The sequence below is a fragment of the Boleophthalmus pectinirostris genome, unplaced genomic scaffold (assembly GCF_026225935.1).
Source record: "Boleophthalmus pectinirostris isolate CB_2022bp ecotype Guang Dong unplaced genomic scaffold, ASM2622593v1 HiC_scaffold_9, whole genome shotgun sequence".
Taxonomy (NCBI): Eukaryota; Metazoa; Chordata; class Actinopteri; order Gobiiformes; family Gobiidae; genus Boleophthalmus; species Boleophthalmus pectinirostris.
This window is the reverse complement of record NW_026571541.1, coordinates 16357371-16380287: the sequence shown is the minus strand read 5'-3', so window position 1 is coordinate 16380287 and position 22917 is coordinate 16357371. Positions and strand designations below refer to the sequence as shown.

General features: G+C 40.9%; 3 protein-coding genes and 2 pseudogenes across 3 annotated transcripts in view; all 5 read right to left on the bottom strand.

Annotated features, from left to right (window-relative positions):
• LOC110163717 (extracellular calcium-sensing receptor-like) overlaps positions 1 to 1555 on the bottom strand; it is a 3517-nt gene extending 1962 nt beyond the window's left edge. Inside the window, 6 exon segments of the mRNA XM_020928728.2 lie at positions 1 to 106; positions 187 to 372; positions 435 to 614; positions 695 to 780; positions 1094 to 1302; positions 1383 to 1555. The exon segment at positions 1 to 106 is cut by the window's left edge and continues 58 nt beyond it. Of these exon segments, the coding sequence (XP_020784387.2) occupies positions 1 to 106; positions 187 to 372; positions 435 to 614; positions 695 to 780; positions 1094 to 1302; positions 1383 to 1555 (940 nt within the window).
• A 2187-nt stretch (positions 1556 to 3742) lies between these two features.
• Positions 3743 to 7194, bottom strand: LOC110163718 (extracellular calcium-sensing receptor-like). Its single transcript, XM_020928729.2, is given in 12 exon segments — positions 3743 to 3774; positions 3777 to 4164; positions 4235 to 4516; positions 4587 to 4780; positions 4876 to 4999; positions 5069 to 5278; positions 5359 to 5802; positions 5865 to 6053; positions 6113 to 6292; positions 6387 to 6478; positions 6620 to 6789; positions 6962 to 7194. Coding segments are annotated over 12 exon segments (2538 nt in total).
• Positions 7195 to 7650: 456 nt separating this feature from the next.
• On the bottom strand, positions 7651 to 10873 carry LOC110163719 (extracellular calcium-sensing receptor-like; annotated as a pseudogene).
• Positions 10874 to 18284: 7411 nt separating this feature from the next.
• Positions 18285 to 18402, bottom strand: LOC129407335 (5S ribosomal RNA; annotated as a pseudogene).
• A 711-nt stretch (positions 18403 to 19113) lies between these two features.
• On the bottom strand, positions 19114 to 22349 carry LOC110163721 (extracellular calcium-sensing receptor-like). Its single transcript, XM_055147886.1, has 11 exons — positions 22345 to 22349; positions 22093 to 22256; positions 21764 to 21846; positions 21508 to 21687; positions 21236 to 21424; positions 20732 to 21178; positions 20452 to 20661; positions 20259 to 20382; positions 19970 to 20163; positions 19608 to 19889; positions 19114 to 19536 (listed from the first exon to the last, which is right to left on the bottom strand). The coding sequence occupies exons 1-11, from the start codon at positions 22347 to 22349 to the stop codon at positions 19114 to 19116; spliced, it is 2301 nt and encodes a 766-aa protein (XP_055003861.1).
• Between the last annotated feature and the right edge of the window lie 568 nt (positions 22350 to 22917).

Sequence of the window (22917 nt, the reverse complement as noted above, 5' to 3'; positions counted from 1 at the left end):
TGGCCACACCAAAAACACCTTGAGCTACTCTTGAAGTGGCAGGATGTCGGAGTAGATCACTACTCGTGCTCCAGGCCTCACTGGCCAGATACTGTCTGTCCGTCACCTGGTGAAGGCACACAATATGATAAACATCAAACATGTACATAATATCCCAATATGTTAATTTTGCATTTTCATTCTTACATTTATTCTGTTTAGTTGCACAAATAGCTCTCTGACGTCTGTGTAGTAAGTAAAGATCATAATGACTTTAGCAGCTGAGGCCTTGATAGTAAGAGCAGCTTCTCTAGCATCAGAGATTATGTTTTCTCTTCTGAGAGTTTTCACAAAAGCCAAACACACAGACCCCACAGTTTCTTCCTGAAATATCTAAAATGCAGTTCGGCTAATTTTTCAGATACGTAATATTATTATTATCTAGCGTGAGATACCTTTACTGCACCAATTCCATAATCCGTATTGGACACCACTGCTCCAATCCATGTCCACTGGAAGTGTATAGCCAGTTGTGCCAGGGCCCGGGCTTGATAGATGTCACTCGGGATTGTCCTGAAGAAGTTAGGATACTGCTGCTTGTCACTGAGGCAGGGACAAGTTGCAAAGTAGCTGATCTGAAAGAAATCATTAGAAAACATTTTCACATATATATGAACAAATTGTTTAGCTGAATAATAAATATTATTTCACCTACCATTGGCACTGACAATGGCCCCAAGACTGTTGACAGAGCTATACTCGTTGATGATGATGGACCTCCAATTATAATTGGAATAAGACCTTCCAATGCGAAAAGTCAAGTTTAATAGTCAATTATTGCATAGCAATCGTTATAATGATAAGGTATATAAGGTTAATAAGGCTGGTAAACAATGACAAACAATGTAATACTTGCACATTGTTGCATGGTTTAAGGTTTTAATTTAGAAATATTAACTAATTACCACAGTTGTAAGTAATAGTAAGGAATGCCAGTACTTAAAGAATTACATTAGTGCTCACCGTTATGTTATTGGTTACTATATTTGGTATAATGTTTTGTGCATTACTTCACACATAATGGATTTCAACAATATACCTTGTTTGTTAAAACTGGAAGTAGCAGATTTGTCCACAGATGTGCAGCTCTTCACATCTCCCCCAACTAAAGACAAAACAGCTTGAAGAGCCCAAGGGGGTCTTCCACAATCGTCCAAAATTTGATAGCCCACTTTTACACCTGGCAGGAGCCTTTTACTGCGGTTAATTTCCTCCACAGCGTAGATCATTGCATACACATACTGAAATGAAATTTTGTCTAACCTAAAGCAAAAAATGGAAAAACATGTTAAATACATCAGCAAACTGTGTAAATAAAATGTAGTCAAACAGTAATTATTTACTTAGTGCAAGGTTTGTAATGTGGTACTTGTATATAGTTATAATCAATAACTGGGATTTGGTAATGGACACTAAAAGATCCACCAATGACCACATCTCCATCTAGAGACAGAGGCAGGTTAGTGTCTGTGCTCCACTTCGAGCAACGCACTCTTTCCTCCTCCTGCAATCCCATCCCATACCCCCACTGTATCCCCCATAGCCCCAACAACCAGAAAATACACACAATACAATCAAACATGATAAATAATGATAACAAACAACTCAAAAAATAAAAGTAAGCTTAACACAACTGACAAACTGTGCTATATGGTGGCACTTATAACCCCAACCCCAGTGAAGGAAATGTCATCCATTCCAGGAATTTATAATCATAATGTGCTGTAATGAATATGTAAATTAGATGACTCACAAAGCAACACAGCTACTTTGTATACAGAAATTGGTGAGCTGATTGTAATTGTATAGACAATGATATGGTGTCAGACTGGATGATGTAATGTAGTATTATTAATAATGACATCTATATATGGGGTAACTTGTAACTACCTTAAGGGCACTGTTCCTTGATTTTTGTGGTCTTAAAAACATTTGTTTTTTGCATGTTTGCAGTGGTCCAAAGGTATTCCTCACTTTCCATCCTAATAACTAGTTTAAAGTGCATGTCACAACTTACAGAGGCTTGAGCGGAGTTTACCACTATGAAAAAGCAAACGACAACTAGCATGCTAACAGTGCACTGCCTGATTATTGGACAATAAACGCTTAATAATTAGAGGCACACAAAACACTGCTGCAGTATTTTGACCTTTGACCTTGAGCTGTTTATAAATCTCTGGAAATAAAATTGAGTACAGGCTCTATGGACTGTTTGTTTTTCCAAAGTTATGGCCTCCTCTACAGTGTTGCATGTTTTATTACCTATAGAAGCTAGGCCAAAAGATTGAGAAAAGACTGCATGTAGAAATCGTATTACTTTTAGAGGTTAAAGGTGTGTGAAACTGAACTTTGCAAGACTTCAAGAACTCAGCGCCAGAGAATACACATTTTATTTAAGACAACTGACTATTTTAATTGTCATAATGATCAAATTTATTAATTTTTTAAGATTTTACAGAGGAAATACTTAAAGGTAATGGCCCAGTTCATCACTAACCAAAACAACAGAGTGGAGTAAGAGTGAAGTTTAAAGGAGGCTTTCCTGTTGTCTCCAGAGTTCACCTGGCTCTCCCTGGACACTGGCTGGGATGCCCAGACTGCAGGAAACAGAGGAGTCTTTTGTCCTGAGGATTGTTCTCCTCAAACTGCTCTGAGACACAATGCGTCTGTCACATAGACTGTACAGTATACATGAGTGGACATAGCTAACACGCTAGCTGCCGCATGCCAAATAAGATGTGCACCAGGAAGCTCTTCTGGCTCGTTCTCCTTTTACACTGGGATCTTGTCATCCCTCTTCTGCAGTGAGCCTCGTCATTTTGGTCTTAAAATGTTTGTATTAACTCGCTCTACATGATCCTGATTTTTTTTTTTTTTCGTTATTTTGTCCATCAAAAAAATCCTATTCATAACATAGAACCTGGCTCCAGATTCATTCCTGTAACTATGACCATTGTGAGCCTCATTTGAGCGGCGCTGAACACTGTGGGTGACATCACACTCACTTAGTCCACTTCTTTTATACAGTTTTTGGTCTGTCATAAGGCAGGATAGAACCATTTGTTTAGCAAAATGTTTTACAACAGTGACAGCATTGGTTTCAAAATTGTGATGTTAAGGTCAAAAAGGTCAGTGCAAAGAAGTCAGTAGTGGAGCACAGACCAGGTATGAAACTGTATGTCTTCATTTGACTCCATAGACTGTATGAAAATGTGGACTAAACAAGTGTGACGTCACTCATAGTGTTCGGCTCCACTCAAATGAAGCTCGTGATGCTAGCTGTTACGGAGCTAATTTTGAGCCAGATTCATAGGATTTTTTAAATGGACAAAATAGCGAAATGAAAACACCAGGATCACGTAGAGTAGGTTAATAGGAACATTTTAAGACCAAAATGACAAGACTCACTGCAGAAGTTTCAGAGAGAGGGGCCACAATACTCCAATGTAAGTCAATGGTATCTATTTGGAACATGGCAGCTAGCATGTTTGATATGTCCATTCATATATAAAGTCTATGCTCCTACTACTGTAGCAATGTTGGTGCATTAGTGCATAAAAAAGTGAGTGAGAAAATCAAGATTTATATATACATATTTTTATTGGAATAAAGAAAACATACTCCACAATTATTAAAGATAAGAATATACAGTACACAAAGTAAATACATTTATCAATATAATTATACTTCCAAATTTACTTCACTACCTAGCCATGAGGTGTTTCTTAGTGTTTTTTCAGGCCTCAACAGTATAATGAAACATTTTGGAGCAAAGATACAAAACAATAAACCATAACTGGAGGCCAAAATAGCAAAAATTTCTACCGCTACAGAGTATTTTCCAGGAGAGCTGACATAGGCAGGGACAAAGGCCACCCAAACAGCACAGAAGATCAACATGCTGAAAGTGATGAGTTTGGCTTCATTGAAGTTGTCTGGGAGTTTTCGAGCCAGAAAAGCTAAGAGGAGGCATGTGCAGGCCAGCAGCCCAATGTATCCCAGGACCAGAGAGAAGCCCAGCACAGACGCCATGGCACACTCCAGAGTGACCTTCACTCCAGTCATTTCCCAGTCAGGCTGAGGGATGGGAGGATTGAGCGAAAGCCAAATAATGCAGATAAGGACCTGGAGGAGAGAAGAAAGAAACCTTTATTATATGGAACTTATTGTGTAGATATTATGCTAATCCTGTTACCTGTATACTTGTGAAAATACCAACACTCCCTCTCTGTTGATTAGGACCAAACCATTTCATTAGAGACTCTGAACCTGGGCGAGCCGAGCGGAAAGCTGCTAGAACCACCATAGTTTTGACCTGGAGACACGAGACAGACAGCACAAAGCTGATGCCGAAGGCGGCCTGCTGGAAGCGACACGACCAGACCGATGGCCGACCAATGAACACCAGAGAGCACAAGAAGCACAGTTTCAGAGACACCAGAAGTAGGAAGCTCAGCTCCGAGTTGTTGGCTCGAACCTGAAATGAAAACAGATCATCTATCTTTTTTGGACCTCAAATATGAGACATATATACTGTATTTTAGTACCATAGGTGTTTGTCGGTAGTAAAGGAACACCACAAAGACTGCAGTGGTCACTACAGCTCCAGACACAGCCACTGTGGTTAGAGTGATGCCCAGAGTTTCATTAAAGGAGAGGAAGTCCAGCTGTCGAGGGATACAGGACGTTCGGGCAAGATTGGACCAAAACTCAGGTGGACAACGATCACACTGTAGAGAGTCTGAGACAACACAGAAGGAATGGTCATCATCATGGTCATGAATGGACTGGGTCAGTGATACTATCAATATGTGAACACTGGTTATAATATGACACCTGTTTTGTTGCTTACTTCCCCATCCCCACAGGGAATACAGTCAAAACAGCAGACAGGTTCACCTTTACGTATGGCTTTTCGAGTTCCAGGCTCACAGCTCATTGTGCATACAGACACAGGGACCTTAGGAATAAAGTAAGCTGGTGTTGTTTAAACCAAACTATATCTGCATTTCAATGTAAACAGATTTACCTGACTTGATCCTGTGCTCCACTGAATCGCTGTTTCATTGAGAACAATGTCAAAGCCATCCACTCGTCCGATTAGAACCAGTCTGAGTGACCCTTCAGGAGTCTTCTGCCAGTTGATCAGATCATATTTCGCTGGAATATCACCTCCTTGAAAATAAAACTTCTCACCCTGAGGTGTGGTGAAATTGACTGTCCGCAGATGCTCAAGAAGCTGGAGGCCAAAAACAAATGAGTCATAATAATAACAGTATTAATCTGACTGCTTTATCACTACCATATGTTTTCAGTTACCTGTGCAGGTGTGACACTCTGAGGAGAGGAGCAGTTGGACGTGGCAGCAGAGGCCTCAATGTTGGGGCAGGATAAAAGGCTGTGAATGGCATGAGCTGCTGCATAAACTGCCAGATAAACATTATATGTGACCCTTAATTGGGACATATCGGTGAAGGGACTCCGCACCCCATACAGGGACTCTGTCCCATTACAGGGAGGAAGAGGAGAGGAGGGAGAAGACAGAGTACAGCCAAACACCTTTTCCCAGTATTCTCTTAAGAACTCATTATCTGGACGTTGTGAAGGGTGTAAACTTTTTATGTAATTTTCAAACCCCTCTATATTAGAACTTCGAATGGCCACACCAAAAACACCTTGAGCCACTCTTGAAGAGGCAGGATGTTGGAGGAGGTCCCCACTCGTGCTCCAGGCCTCACTGGCCAGATACTGTCTGTCCGTCACCTAATATCAGTGAACAAATTAGACACAAACACATTGTAGATGAAGCACCTTTTCATTCTTACATTGATTTTGTCCAGTTGGACAAATAGCTCTCTGATGTCTGTGTACCAGGAAACAACGAGTATAACTTTAGCAGTTGAGGCCTGAATGGTGAGAGCCGCTTCTCTGGCATCTGATACTATGTTTTCTCTTCTCAGAGTTCTGACAAAAGCCATGCAGAACCCGGATTTTTCAATCTCCTCTTGGAAAACCTGAAAATAAAAAGAAAATCAATATAAATATATAACACATTACAATTTGTAATATATACCTTTACTGCCACAAGTCCATAATCATTTTCTGCCACCACTGCTCCAATCCATCTCCACTGGAATTGTATGGCCAGTTGTGCCAAGGCCCGAGCTTGATAGATGTCACTTGGGATTGTTCTGAAGAAATTTGGATACTGCCTTTTGTCACTAAGGCATGGGCAACTTGACTGGTAGCTCATCTAAATGATTCATACAAATGGGCCATTGTCATTATTATTTTCAGTGAACAATTGCTAAATAATGTGAAGGTAAATGTCAATATATGTAGCTTACTAGAGGTACAGAAAGTGGGCCAAGGACACCTGTTAGTATAATGGCTGTTTTTGAAGACGCACCACCTATAATTAATGGAACTGTTTTAATCCCTGTGAACAAAAGAATGCTTTTATAGGTCTTTAGCTACTTCAATTGCACAAATGTAATAATCTCTGGAATATTACTGCTCGGTTTTTGGATCTCTTCAACAAAGCCGGTGGAATTCTCTGGTGTAAAAGTACAGAATGTGCTGTCTCCTCCAACCAGAGACAGTGCAGCTTCCATTGCCCATGGGTGCAGGGCACAGCTGTCGAGTATACGGTAGCCAAGACTCACCCCTGGCAGTAAGTTTTCATTGTCATTGATCTCATCCACCGCAAAGATCATGGCATAGATGTACTGCATTGGGAGATCCTCTATACTGTCACATTAATTTTGAATTAACAGATAAATAATTCTACTTTCAAAAAATGTTTTAAAATGTAAAATAATTTTGCGTTTCAGCACCGAATAACACAAAAACATGTATATTTAGAAAAATAAAAGGACAAAAATACTATTTTAGTGCAACATACAAATAATAAGTACATTACCCAGAACACATTTTAAATAGTGGTGGGTGAGTAAAATCACTGTCAATATCTGGAGGCAGGTAGTGCAGACTGTAAAGCCCTCCAATGACCACATCTCCATCCTGGTACACACCCTGGTTAGACACAGACTTCCAGCGGGTGCATGAGAGTGACTGCACCAGCCCCAGAAGCAAAAGGACTGGAGCAGCCCACAACCACAGTGACCATAGCCAAGAGAAAGACAAGGAACACATTGATCAAAACTTTTCTGTAATATTACAAGTCACTTCAGAAACCCCAATATGCAGTTCTTAAAATGTAAAGCATTATCTGAGATAGAAAATGAGTTTGTGACACAGCCCCCACCTCTTCTGAATGTTCAGTTTCTGTCCCTGGTATTTATAATGACGCAGAACCCAAATGTGATCATGAGGATGATGAAAAAATACTGCAGTGGGAGTGTTACTGCAATGTGTGCATCTGTTATGTTCAAGTTAAATCATGTTTTTTAAACTTTGAAAGCATTATAGAAAATGAGCACCAAGAAAGGTATACATAAAGGAAAACATATAATTTATTTCTTTATTGTCATATTTAGATGGAATTTAAAGTAGTGTACATTCAGAAGTAAAGTATTTATTCTAAAACATACTGTTGTGAAATGGGAAATTGGCCATAAACATTAAATAAGGCATTCTACAATCTGAAAATTACTTTCCCAACAGATGCTTTTTGGTGTTTTTCTCTGGTCTAATGAGAATGATGAAACATTTTGGGGCAAAAATGCAAAAGAGTAAACCATAGCTCGAGGCCAAAATTGCAAAAATCTCTACAGCAACCACATATTTTCCAGGAGAGCTGACATAGGCAGGAACAAAGGCCACCCAAACAGCACAGAAGATCAACATGCTGAAAGTGATGAGTTTGGCTTCATTGAAGTTGTCTGGGAGTTTTCGAGCAAGAAAAGCCAAGAGGAGGCATGTGCAGGCCAGCAGCCCAATGTATCCCAGGATCAGAGAGAAGCCCAGCACAGACGCCATGGCACACTCCAGAGTGACCTTTGACCCCTGCACACCCAGGTCCACATGAGGCTCTGGAGGACTGACACTCAGCCACACAATACAGATGAGGATCTGGAAAAATTTAAAATAAAGTTAGGGGTTCAGTAATATTCAATAATGCACAAATAATAGCAGTATCACACCTGTATAGTGGTGAAGAAGCCTACACTCCCTCTCTGCTGGTGAGGACCAAACCACTTCATCAAAGTCTCTGAACCTGGTCGTGCTGAGCGGAATGCTGCCAATACAACCATGGTTTTAACCAGAAGGCAGGACACACAGAACACAAAGCTGATGCCGAAGGCGGCCTGCTGGAAACGACACGACCAAACCGATGGTCGACCAATGAACACCAGAGAGCACAAGAAGCACAGTTTCAGAGACACCAAAAGTAGGAAGCTCAGCTCTTTGTTGTTGGCTCGAACCTGAAATAATCATTTATAATATTTAAAAAAATATTATTTCTCTTTTTTAGTACAAACTCTAGACAAATATGGTTTTGTACCATAGGTGTTTGTCGGTAGTAAAGGAACACCACAAAGACTGCAGTGGTCACTACAGCTCCAGACACAGCCACTGTGGTTAGAGTGATGCCCAGAGTTTCATTAAAGGAGAGGAAGTCCAGCTGTCGAGGGATACAGGACGTTCGGGCAGGATTGGACCAAAACTCAGGTGGACAACGGTCACACTGAAGAGAGTCTGAGACAACACAGAAGGAATGGTCATCATCATGGTCATGAATGGACTGGGTCAGTGATACTATCAATATGTGAACACTGGTTATAATATGACACCTGTTTTGTTGCTTACTTCCCCATCCCCACAGGGAATACAGTCAAAACAGCAGACTGGTTCACCTTTACGTATGGCCTTTCGAGTTCCAGGCTCACAGCTCATTGTGCATACAGACACGGGAACCTAAAATTACAGAAATGTATTTTGACTTGGTAACTTGTTTCCCTTTATTTTTAGGGGGTAAATTACCTGAGTAGATTCGGTGCCCCACTGAATTGCAGACTCATTTAGGTGGATGCCGTATTCATCCACAAAACCGACCAGAACATTTTTTAGTGTGCCTTCAGAAGTTCTTTGCCAGTTGACAAGATCAAACTTGGGAGGAAAATCACCATCTTGGAAAACAAACGTCTCTCCGTGCGGTGTGGAGATGGTTACTTTGTTCAGGTGTTGCACAAGCTGGAAGTATAATATCATTCAGTAAAAATACACAGACATCTACTGATAAAGACAAACTATTCTTTACCTGTTCAGATGTGACACTCTGAGGAGAGGAGCAGTTGGACGTGGCAGCAGAGGCCTCAGTGTTGGGGCAGGATAGAAGGCTGTGGATGCCATGAGCTGCTGCATAAACTCCCAGATAAACATTATATGTGACCCTTAACTGGGACATATCGGTGAAGAGATTCTGCACCCCATACAGGGACTCTGTCCCATTACAGGGAGGAAGAGGAGAGGAGGATGAAGACAGAGGAGTACAGCCAAACTCTGTTTCCCAGTATTCTCTTAAGAACTCATCTTGTGGTCTTTGGGATGGGTGTAAACTTCGGACATAATTTTCAAATCCAGGTATTTTCGCACTGCGAATGGCCACACCAAGAACTCCATGACCTAACTTTGAAAAGGCCTTATTCTGGAGCATCTGTTCACTCGTGCTCCAGCCCGCAACAGACAGAAAATGTCTGTCAGTAATCTGACATAACGAAATATGCAAATAAATTCCTGGCAAACAAATAGTAAATTCACATAAGACAAAGAATACACTTACATTCCGTTTAAGGAGCTCAGCAAAGATGTAAATGATATCAGTGTACCATGAAGCAATAAAGATCACTCTTGCACTGGAGGCTTGAATTGCATCCACTGCCGTTTTGGCATCTTTTATAATAGATGGTCTATCTACAGGTATCACGAAATCCACACACACTCCTTTTCCTTCAATCTCCTCCTGAAAAACCTGGATTCAACAACTACAATTAGGCCTTGTTTTGTGACATTTATGACATTTTAATATGCAGAAACATCAAGTTGCACCTTTATTGCCAACCTTCCATAATCATTAGCCGCTATTATTGCCCCAACCCAGGACCATTTAAAATGTATGGCAAGCTGGGCTACAGCCCGAGTTTGGTATACATCACTTGGTATAGTTCTGAAAAAATGTGGAAACTTTTCTTTGTCACTTAAACATGGGCAGACAGCTATATAGCTTATCTAAAAACAAGAGACATGGACATAAAGCAGTGAGTGGATTTTTGTTTATCGATTCTCACTGAGATAAATAAACTTACCAGTGGTACAGAGAAAGGTCTTAGTGCATTAGACAAATATATTGCAGCAGTGGATGAAGCAGGCCCAATAATCACATGCAGTCCACCTTACACAAAATAAGAATTACTATACATAAATCATTGTTTGAATGCTTATTTTTCATTCATACCTCCATTTTCATTTGTGGAATTAACTAATTTGCAAGTATTTGCTTGTCCTCCAACTATTGACATAGATGACTGAAGTGGTGACGAGGGGAGGCCACCACAGTTATCCAGTATGCGGTAACCAAGCATCACTCCTGGCAACAGGCTTTTGTTACGGTTAATCTCCTCCACTGCAAACTCCATAGCATACACAGACTGTAATGCTTCTATGTCTAGGAGCAGACTTATCAAAGACAATAAATACCATAGTAGTTTGAATTAAAGATCATTACTCAATGTTTTAGAGCATGTAATATATACCCTTGGCAAGGTGCATACTGTGGCAGTTTGGTAAAGTCTTGTTCAACAGACTGAGGTACATTATTGAGGCTAAATAATCCTCCAATAGTAACATCCCCATCTTTAGATATCTCCTTGTTAGTTGGCATGTCCCACAAAAAGCACTGAGTTGCATAGACCCCTCTGATCAGCAAACATGGAAGCATAAGAGATAATAAAAAGACCAATCCAGACGACTGCCGGTTAAACCTCAGCATTGTGATGGCAGCTTCAAACATTCAACAAACAGACACATTATAAGTACATGACAATATTCAACAAACAAACAGATTAAAAGTACATGACAATAATGTTCTATGGATAGTTCATTATACCTTATATCTACCTGCTGCCACTAGTCACAGGTCATCAAGAAACCACATCTGATCCTCGTGACCAACTGTTCAGGTGACAAGGACCTTTTTTTATAACCACTGCTGACAAACAAGTGGTGCAATACTGTGATCAAAATCTCTTGAGAAAATTACAAATTACAAACAGACACATTAAAATAAAGTTACATCTGTGTTTGCGCTTGTTAGAAAATATGATATAATCCAAACCTGAGGAGTGCCCCCTTCTCTAATCTGTCATTCTAATCTCACACTTCACAGTCCAGTTTCCAATGTGTTTTGTTTCCTGACTTTGGATTCTAGTCAGACAGCTGGGAAAGAAAGGTTAAGTGATCAATAGCTCAAAGGTAATATGAAATCCAGATGATGAGGCACAAGAGACATAGATTTTAATTGTTTGATTTTTATAACATTGCTGTGTATTTTATTTGCACTCTGCACATCAGCAATTTGCAAAAGAAACAGAGGGAAGAAAGGATGGACAACATGGAGATGTCAGGCTGCAGGGGTAGGGGGTTAGGACCCAAATCAAATCAAATCAAACTTTATTTATAAAGCACTTTTCATACAAAATGCAACACAAAGTGCTTTACAGTGATTAAAAACAGTCCCGCATTTCCAACCACCCAACCACCCACCCACCAACCCAACCCCCGCACCCCCAACCCCACAAGTCAAACAACCCAAACACACACACTCACATACACACAAACATGCACACACACACACACACACACACACTCACACGCTAAAATACATAACCGGACACAATAAAATGTGAGGCTGAATACAGGCGAACCAGTTGAGAAAGCACCATCAGAGGAGCCGTCTGCACCGGGAGCAGAGAGACGTCCACCACCACCAGGAACCACCACAGGGTCCAGGGGAGAGATGAAGCCCAGGCACCTGAGGCCCAAGCACCATCCCTCCGCCAGGAGCCCACATGACAGACCCAGCAGCCACAGCTGACCTCCACTCCCGATGCAGAGGGCTCCTACAGAGGAAACACTGGAAATCCTAAAAAATATGCCTAAAATAAATAAATATAATAAAATGTGTACAATAAAAACAAGTAAAAGTATAAGATTTCAATCAAAAGCTAAGCTAAAAAGGTGGGTCTTGAGCCTGCTCTTAAAAACATGAACGTTCTCTGCAGCCCTGAGCTCCTCCGGCAGGCAGGTCCATAGACGGGGGCCATAGTACTGAAAAGACGCCTCTCCGTGAGTGTGTGTCCTGACTTTGGGAATGACCAGGAGCCTGCTGCCAGGAAGTTGATTCCATGTCTCCTGATGACACCACCAAGAGGGAGCATGTACAAGTTAAAAAGCACAGGGCCTAAAATGGAGCCCTGGGGCACACCACATGTGATTTTATGGACCCTGGAGGAGCATGTGTCTACACTCACCATAAATGTTCTGTCTGTGAGGTAGGATGTGAACCATCTGTGAACAGCACCGGAGAGGCCGAGGTCTTTTAGGCGAGTTAAAAGAATAGTGTGGTCTACTGTGTCAAAGGCAGCGCTCAGATCCAGTAGAACCAACACGGTTACCTTTTGTGAATCATAAATTAATCTAAAATCATTTAAAATCTTTGCCAGGGCGGTCTCGGTGCTGTGATTCACCCTAAAACCAGACTGAAATTTTTCCAAGATGTTGTAATCGTCTAAGAAATTATTTAGTTGGATAAAAAGCCTGTTGCGTGGCAAAGGCGGCTAGACGCAGACGCAGTGACAGATCAGGCACACAAGGTGAGAAAAACTGGGAAGCCATCCAGCAGGTTGGCTAAACCTTGTCTACAGTGACAATTCCAAGGACATAAAAGGCAGGCACTGGTGGCTGGAGGAACAGTAGAGACATTGGAGGAGGCGGGAGGTGGAGCGGCCGGCAGTGGACGACAAGTGCACCTGAGAACTAGTTGGAGGCCCAGAGACACAGCGGCAGGGTGAAGAGCACTGTAAGTCTCCCTGTCAAGGGTGATGGGAGACTTTTGTTTTGTGTCCAGGTGATCCATGTGGAATGTGTGGACCTGGAACATGGAAGATGCTCGGGCTGAAGACTCCTGCACTTGGGTAGTATCCCTCTTTTTTATATATAGTTTTTTAAGACAATTTTACCATAGTTTAAGATCTGGTGTTATTTACTATTTTATTGTTCACACAATGTATACATTTTTAAAGCCATGTTCAAACCAAACGTGAATGGCGTGAACAAGGTGCATAATTTACACGTTAAGGGCCTGGCTCCACTGCACGCGTCAGCGTTGATGCGCGTAACCTCGCGAAACCACAGCCGTGCGACAACGTAAAGGTGGCTCCACCGGCAGCTGCAGCAGGACATAAATGTTCAGCTCTGGCTCTGTGTTTGTCAATGGGAAAGACAATCAAACTTGACTGGGCACGTTTAGCCTCTTGTATCAGGTCTACAGTGAAACTAACCAACTGAACAGACTTGTACTTACCTTCTGTACAGGCTGAGCAGGGCAAACGCAAGGATTTCAAAAGTAAATTTCAAAGCACTAATTAACAGTCTTTCTGGACCTGGGATCTTTCATACGACACAGATCTGCCCCAGGAGCACATTGTGCTGATGGTAAACGCACAAATACAACCAAAGATTTATGCTCTCTGTGTATTTTGATGGTGATACGCACCTGTGCTCGCATACAGCTTCAAAAAATAGGATGGATCCTATTTTCTGAAATCTACGCGCATGACGCGTTGCTCTGTACACACATCTAGCGCGTACAGTGGAGCCAACCTCATTCACTTTCCATGCATTCTAAAAGTTGCGTGTCCAAAGGCTGCAGTTTTTATGCTTGCTAGAGTGAAATACGCGTGCAGTGGAACCAAGCCCTGAGGCCTGGCTCCACTGGGTGCGTATGGCGCATGTATGGAACAGCACGACCTGCATGCATAGATTTTTAGAAAATAGATCCATCGTATCTACGCGAGTGTAGGGGCCTACCCCCATCAAGTTTGATTGTCTTTCCCATTGACAAACATAGAGCCAGTGCTGCGCGTGTACGTCCTGCTGCAGCTGCCGGTGAAGCCGCCTTTACGTTGACGCACGGCTGTGGTTTCGCGAGTTTATGCGCGTAAACGTTGACACGTGCAGTGGAGCCAGGCCCTTAACCCTATGTAAAGACGCGTTGACACACAAAGTGCTGCGGCGCAAATGATGCAAATTGGGCGGCGTGATTCGCGTGTTTTGGGCGTCGAGAATAGGTGAAATGAGCGGCGCGAATTTGCGGAACTGGCATTGAGGCGCGAATTCTCAAAAGGGAGGGGCTCGCAAAATTTGCCAAAGTTGAAAGTTTTGAAGTTTCTGCAAATATTTGCGTCACATCAGCCTTTCAGGGGCTGTGTTCTGATAGTGACGTATAATGTTGAGATAGACATGAGCTTTCATTCAACATGAAGGAGACACTCACTGTTGGGAAATGAGCCGATATTATACGATACCACCACGAGCCAGTACACAGACCAGAATAAGCAGAGCAGGACTTACACCAGTTTCTTTCCCCCTCTACTTTATTCTGGTTTCAGTCTCAGTCCTGGTCTGAGTCCCGCTCTGGTCTCGGTCTCAGCCCCACTCTGGTCCTGCTCTGGTCTTGCTTTGGTCCCAGTCTAAGTCTGGCTATGGTCCCTGTCTCAATCCTGGTCTCAGTTCCAGTCTGGTCCCGGTCTCAGGCTTGATCTCAGTTCTAGTCTCAGTCGCGTTCTGGTCAGCCTGCTCGGTGTAGTCCAAGTCCGCCATTTTTCCAAAAAAAAAAACAAACAGGAGAAGCAGAGGACACCGCGCAGCTGCAGTTGATCCTTCTGGAGCGAACACAGCGAATAGAGCAAATTTACTCGCTCAACCAAAATCAAGCAATCTGGACGCACGAATGAAGCAAATGACTTAAAAAAGTCAAGCAGCAAAGTAGGGGTGTTTGATGCGATTTATTCGCGCCATTCACGTTTGGTCTGAACAAGGCTTAACAGTTCTGGTTTTCATTGGTTGCACCACATTTCAGTTGTAGTCAGTGTCATTCCCTGTGTATTTTGTTGTATCTCCCAGAGTTCAGGTGATAGGTGGATTATCCAATCAGGGACACACATGGTCTGTTCATACATCATAGGGACTGAAAAACACTGCAGATTTCTGCAGAATCACTAAGCAGAGTACTAAAGGCTGTTAATCTGAGGTGAGTAAAGTAATTTGGGGGGACATATGTTCCCAGAGCTGTGTTTTCTCACATTCAAGATATTTTTGAAAGCAAACCTGTACCCTCAACCTGGTTCTCATCTTAACCTGAATATTACAACCAGACCTTAACCTTAAAGTCATAGTATGTTTTTATTACACTGATAAACATGTGTCCTTACATCTCCACAACCCAGACTCTTCAGTTTCCTAGAAATGTTCCTGTGGCTATAATTCTTTGAAGTATGGTTTTAACTTTCAAATTGGTAGAATTACACAATTGACTTTTCACCTCCAGAAAATTCTACTGTCACTTTAACCATTACAACCCAACAAATGTGGGAATGCAGAGCTGTGTGACCAATGTGTGCATTGCAAATTCAAGTTCAAGTTATAACCTGGTTATATAGTTCTGTCTGAATGTGACTTGTGGCGCTGCGGAGGGAATGGTGAGCAGACTGGTATCTCTTTGTATAGAAAATATACAGATATCATTCTGTACTTACCAGACAACCAGACAATGGGATGTTAAATGCCCAACTACTGAAAGATTCCATCCAGGCTATTGTTTATCTGGTCAAGGAAGGTAGGGTATGAGGGAGAAATCTCTGTTTGATAAGGCTCATTCATGTTTGTTTTCAAGGGAGGGCTGTCGACAGTGCCTTTTGTGTGGCAGTGCCACAGTGGTTAGAGCATTAACCCATTATCCCAAAGGTTAGCGCTGGACATACAGCAGCAAGTCCTAAGTAGCTGTCGATGCTCTTTATGTATAAAAAAAACCTTTCTGAGGCTGAGAAGCTCAGGCTAATGATGGGTAACCTGGACGTGAAGCTGCATTCTTGCATGTTGTAGTGTGACCCAATTTTTTTAATTCAAAACTGGGACACACCTGAGTTAGTAAAGGCAAAGTTGTGACAATAGCGTGTTGTTTGTTTGTTTGTTTTTTTGCTTTAAGGTCATTTTCAATCTCTATCTTCAAGTTTTCTTTATTTTAGCTAATCAAATATATTCCCATGTGGGGGGTATCAAAATGGTCAAAATATGGACACCTGGGACATTTCTTGTATAAAACTGGGCCAAATCAATGGTTTTGGATAAATCTGATGGGCTAGGAAATACAGGGCTCAAAAAATGAGTCTGTCCTGGGTAAATAGGGACACCTGGTCTGTGTAGAGCTATCATAATTGCCAGTTTAAACACCAAACCATTGTTGCTTACATTTTTCTTGATCAGATGAATTATACTTAAAAAATGTGTTTTAAAGTTGACATGAAGGAAGATTATTTCCATAGCAATAACAAACCATGACTGCTGAAAGTGCATTAAGTAGGTTTCTTACTAGTCAAACTCTCATGTGCTATTTATTCCTTTCTAAAGTTGCCCTTGTAAAATTGTTTGACATTGTAAAGTGTATTATATTTCTCTCCTCTGACAACAAACTTTTCATAGTACTTTATGAGTCATTCCTCAAGGTCCCAGATACAACAAATGTTATTAAATACTGTAACTTATTTGAAAGGGCATCAGACATTTATTTTGACACCACATGCCTCTTTCCTAGGATATGGAAAACATACTTCTTCATTACTTTACAAATATATGTTTGCCAGTGAATCACCCAAAGTAAAATGGGAGTGATTAACAGGTGGATTAGCCAATCAGGGACAAGTGTGTTCATATCAAAACAAATATGGCTTATTATGAGGAAACAAGAGGCTGGATTCCTGCAGAATCAATGAATGAAGCACTAAACTTAATTTTGTTGTATATGATGAGCTCCTTTGTTTCACTGTTGTCACTGGAATAAACGAATTGTCACACAAATCCAATTAATGCTTTAGTGAAAGCCGTGCATGTATAAACAGGACACCAGTATTGCTAAAGTGCTAGCTTTGTTCTGCTACGCATTGTCAGTTCAACAGAAAAGTTGTCATTAAATGTGGTGGTTTGCCACAAGATCAATCATCAGTGGGAAATATTTTATTTTTTGTTTAGATCTACTTTTTGCTGACTTGTTTCAGTCTTGAGTCTGTGTTCTCTCTTATCCAAACATTTTGTGCCATTGTGCATCCAAGCCTTAGTTAAATGGGGCTAGACCTGTCTGGGAGCTGGTGCCCTCCACGTTCTGCTCCATACTGAACTGGCACTTTCTGTGAACAATGCTACATGTATATCTCCACCTGGATTAAAAGCAAATGACATAACCAACAGAAACAGATGTGGACCAACAATAAGCAATGCTATGTCACCCATGCTCCCAAACAATAATCAAAAGTATGATACAAAACACAGCAACTTCACAAACCTGATGCGATGTGCAGTAGTTTCATTAGCAGAATGCACGCTGACTGGGACTGACTTCATGCAGGGAGCAAAAGGGGGGGAAATGAGAACATAAAAAGTGAAACTTATAAAACATGTTTCAGTGACTATAGCATTTTCCAAACAATAAAAGGTAACATGGTGATTTAAATATATTACTATATATTATATAATATATTAATATAATATATATTATATAATATATTAATATATTAACCTGCAATAAATAAGATCAATGCTTTGATTGTTTATGCACTGTTTCCCACTCCCCTGCATTATTTTTTAATCATAAACCACCATGTTTGCTTTGATCCACTGGTTAATTTGCCTGTCAATCACACCTATCTGAAATTAGAGAGCCAGGCACACATTAATTAATTAATTAATTAATTAATCATTACATTTATATAGCACCGTTCAAGATACCAAAAGTACTTTACAGTTCATTATTCATTCACTCAACACTTAGTGGTGGTAAGCTACTACTGTAGCCACAGCTGCCCTGGGGCAGATTGACAGAAGCAAGGCTGCCTGCCTACACCAGCAGCCCCTCTGACCACCACCATCACTCACACACACACCACTTTCATGCTAGGCAATGTGGGTGAAGTGCCTTGCCTAAGAACACAATGACAGTTTTTGCCACTGGTGCCCCCCTGTGGCACCTGATTTTCATAGTGGTCTCCCATCCAAATACTAACCAGGCCCGGAATTGCTTAGCTTCGGAGATCTATTGGGATCAGGCTTTGACAAGCCAGTGTGGCCACATGTCTGCATAGAGTTTTGTCAAAGCATGTGGTTTTGGTTGGCCAAGCAACTTAGTGCTGGACTCCTTATACGGCAGCTGGCAAAAAAAAAAAAAATCATTCTGAATGAAAATATTCAGAAATTAATACAAATATAAACACATATATGTTTAAGTCTAAGGACAGCTAAAAGCACAATTTAGGAATTTACTCAAGTAGGAGTCAAAAAAGTATCTGGCAAATTACCACTCAAATAGGAACACCAGTTTGAAGATAGATAAGATCATGTACTCAATTTTAGTATTTGAGCAAAATTAGTTTTGCCTCAGTATAGGTTTATAAGCATTTCAAAAGTAGTACAATTGTATTAAAATGTTACTTCAGTAAATATTACAGACTAAATGTAAAGTACACATACATTTTTAAAATATGGGGAATCTTTACAGATTGAACTATTATGCAACAATATTATTATGGTAAACATTTGATAATCATCACCAGAATGATACAATCGCAAAGGTGAAGCAGTGAAAAAAGAATGCGAGAAAGCGAGACGTGGAGCATGTCAACCTTATTCATAGTATGTGGTTGCCATCTAGTGGATGAACTGGGCATCACAACAAGTAAATAAGGGCAAACATTTTTATCCATATAATTAAGAACCAGGTACAGTGTTCCTCGTAAAGGATAAGATATGCAATAAAGAAAACAATATATATTAATATTGTTATGCTTCTTATCTTCCAATTAAGTGTTTCTTGGTGTTTCTCTCAGGACTGAATAGAATAATATAACATTTTGGTGCAAAAATGCAAAAGAGTAAACCATAGCTCGAGGCCAAAATTGCAAAAATCTCTACAGCAACCACATATTTTCCAGGAGAGCTGACATAGGCAGGAACAAAGGCCACCCAAACAGCACAGAAGATCAACATGCTGAAAGTGATGAGTTTGGCTTCATTGAAGTTGTCTGGGAGTTTTCGAGCAAGAAAAGCCAAGAGGAGGCATGTGCAGGCCAGCAGCCCAATGTATCCCAGGATCAGAGAGAAGCCCAGCACAGACGCCATGGCACACTCCAGAGTGACCTTTGACCCCTGCACACCCAGGTCCACATGAGGCTCTGGAGGACTGACACTCAGCCACACAATACAGATGAGGATCTGGAAAAATTTAAAATAAAGTTAGGGGTTCAGTAATATTCAATAATGCACAAATAATAGCAGTATCACACCTGTATAGTGGTGAAGAAGCCTACACTCCCTCTCTGCTGGTGAGGACCAAACCACTTCATCAAAGTCTCTGAACCTGGTCGTGCTGAGCGGAATGCTGCCAATACAACCATGGTTTTAACCAGAAGGCAGGACACACAGAACACAAAGCTGATGCCGAAGGCGGCCTGCTGGAAACGACACGACCAAACCGATGGTCGACCAATGAACACCAGAGAGCACAAGAAGCACAGTTTCAGAGACACCAAAAGTAGGAAGCTCATCTCTTTGTTGTTGGCTCGAACCTGAAATAATCATTTATAATATTTAAAAAAATATTATTTCTCTTTTTTAGTACAAACTCTAGACAAATATGGTTTTGTACCATAGGTGTTTGTCGGTAGTAAAGGAACACCACAAAGACTGCAGTGGTCACTACAGCTCCAGACACAGCCACTGTGGTTAGAGTGATGCCCAGAGTTTCATTAAAGGAGAGGAAGTCCAGCTGTCGAGGGATACAGGACGTTCGGGCAGGATTGGACCAAAACTCAGGTGGACAACGGTCACACTGTAGAGAGTCTGAGACAACACAGAAGGAATGGTCATCATCATGGTCATGAATGGACTGGGTCAGTGATACTATCAATATGTGAACACTGGTTATAATATGACACCTGTTTTGTTGCTTACTTCCCCATCCCCACAGGGAATACAGTCAAAACAGCAGACAGGTTCACCTTTACGTATGGCTTTTCGAGTTCCAGGCTCACAGCTCATTGTGCATACAGACACAGGGACCTTAGGAATAAAGTAAGTTGGTTTTGTGTAAGCCAAACTATATTTGCATTTCAGTGTAAACAGATTTACCTGACTTGATCCTGTGCTCCATTGAATTGCTGTTTCATTCAGAACAATGTCAAAGCCATCCACTCGTCCGATTAGAACCAGTCTGAGTGACCCTTCAGGAGTCTTCTGCCAGTTGACCAAGTCAAATTTGGGTTGAATGTCAGCCCCCTGGAAGCTAAATGATTCTCCATGTGGTGTGGAAATTTTAACTTTGTTCAAGTGCTGCAAAAGCTTTTTACATGGATATAAAAGTCACAAACTGTAAACAAAACTCCACAAATGCCCTACACATCGGCATTACCTGTGCAGGTGTGACACTCTGAGGAGAGGAGCAGTTGGACGTGGCAGCAGAGGCCTCAGTCTTGGGGCAGGACAGAAGGCTGTGAATGGCATGAGCTGCTGCATAAACTCCCATATAAACATTATACGTGACCCTTAATTGGGACATATCAGTGAAGAGACCCTGCACCTCATACAGGGACTCTGTTCCATTACAGGGAGGAAGGGGAGAGGAGGATGAAGCCAGAGGAGTACAGCCAAACTCTGTTTCCCAGTATTCCTTTAAGAACTCATCGTGTGGTCTTTGGGATGGGTGTAAATTGCGAACATATTTTTCGAATCCAGGTATCTCTGCACTGCGAATGGCCACACCGATAACGCCATTAGCCACCTTTAAAAGATCTGCATTTCCAATAATATCCTTACTTGTGCTCCAAGCTTCACTGGCAAGAAACTGTTTGTCTGTAATCTGAAGAAAAGAAATATAATTTTCTTATGCAAGATAAAATAATTTTGGTGTGCTTACATTTCGTTTTGCCAGTTGTATAAACACTTCTCTAACATCTGTATACCAACAGAATATCAAAATCACTCGAGCAGTGGAAGCTTGTATTGTTAATGCTGCTTTTTCAGCATCACTCTTAATAGTTTCTCGACTGACAGCAACAATGAAATCAACACAGATGCCTTTTCCATCAATTGCTTTCTGAAAAACCTGGAAAATAGAGACCAAACATATAGTGCTGTTTGTACAAAATAAATTCAAGTTTAAGCATATTAGTATATGTCTGTTATCACCTGAAATGACAGGTGTCCATAATCATTGTTTGCTATCACTGCTCCAACCCAGGACCATTTGAAGCGTATGGCCAGTTGTGCCATTGCCCGACTTTGAAAGATATCACTTGGGATTGTTCGGAAGAAGTTTGGGTATTTTGTCCTCTCACTCAGACAAGGACAACTTGCAAGGTAACTAATCTGTTAAACGTACATTATGTTAAAGAACAACAGCAACAAAACTTTGTCAGTTGTTTATCATAATAATCATCCTTACAATTGGAGTTGAAAATGAAGTTAATATGTTGGACAACATTATTCCTATGGTTGAAGAAGATGCTCCAATTATCACAGGTGCAACTTGCACTTCTAAAAGAAAAATAAATAAATAAAATGTGTGTGTATGTATATATATATATATATATATATATATATATATATATATATATATATATATATATATATATATATATATATTTTATTTTTTTTTATTTTTTTTACAGCCCGACATAATATATAATATAATCCAATTAAAACAATAAGTACCTTCATTCTCATTAGGTTCCCTTTCATCAAGGCTTTCTGATTGACATTTGGGAGCGCTACCACTAATCAATGAAATTGCAGCTGTCAGAGCCCAGGGGTATCGGCTACAACTGTCCAATATTCGGTATCCAAGCTTCACTCCTTGAAGAAGACTGCTGTTAAGATTTATTTCCTCCACTGCAAACGCCATTGCATATATAGATTGCAAGGTCCCGGGTTCCAAACTGATATTAAAACAAGCAAACACAAACACACATACACATTAAGATAGCCCACTAATTGATTGACAAATTAAATTATCATCACACATACAGCATGAATACCAATAAACAGTATACTCCAGATCAATATTTAAATGATTAACATACCCCTTACATGACTCATAGTACGGCTGTGTTGTAAAATTCAGGATTCCAGGATAAGATGGTATGTAAAACAGGTTAAAGAGCCCACCAATAATGACATCCCCATTTAGAGAAAGCCCTCTCTGGTTTTCATTGTAATAGCGTGAGCACAGCATTGCAAAGCTCTGTCCACTGGTTGCACACAGAAGCAGTAGAATGAATAACAGCTTGTCCAGGTCAGGTCCATGGATCCAACACATGGCTCTTGATATTTGACTAAAAACAAATCTTTAAATATAATACAGCTGTATTACATGACCAGCTACATACAAGAAAGCAACCACACTGAAAGAAAACAAAATCCTATTAGATAACTGATAAGACTAACACTACCACTGATAATGCTACACAGCAGCCTAGTACACCTGACGTCTGAGTGCACTAACCCAGGTCTGACTGAAGTTTTTATAAAGGGCAAAATGTTTTGAACATCAAATGACACAAACACCAAAATGACTCCCCCCTAGAGTCCGTCACTGAG

Coding starts and splice junctions, on each gene's coding strand:
- LOC110163721 (XM_055147886.1), bottom strand. Junction 20,662..20,731: donor AGAGTGTCACACCTGCACAG/GTAATGCCGATG, acceptor CCATGTAAAAAG/CTTTTGCAGCACTTGAACAA. Junction 20,164..20,258: donor GGAAGTAAGCAACAAAACAG/GTGTCATATTAT, acceptor GTGTTGTCTCAG/ACTCTCTACAGTGTGACCGT.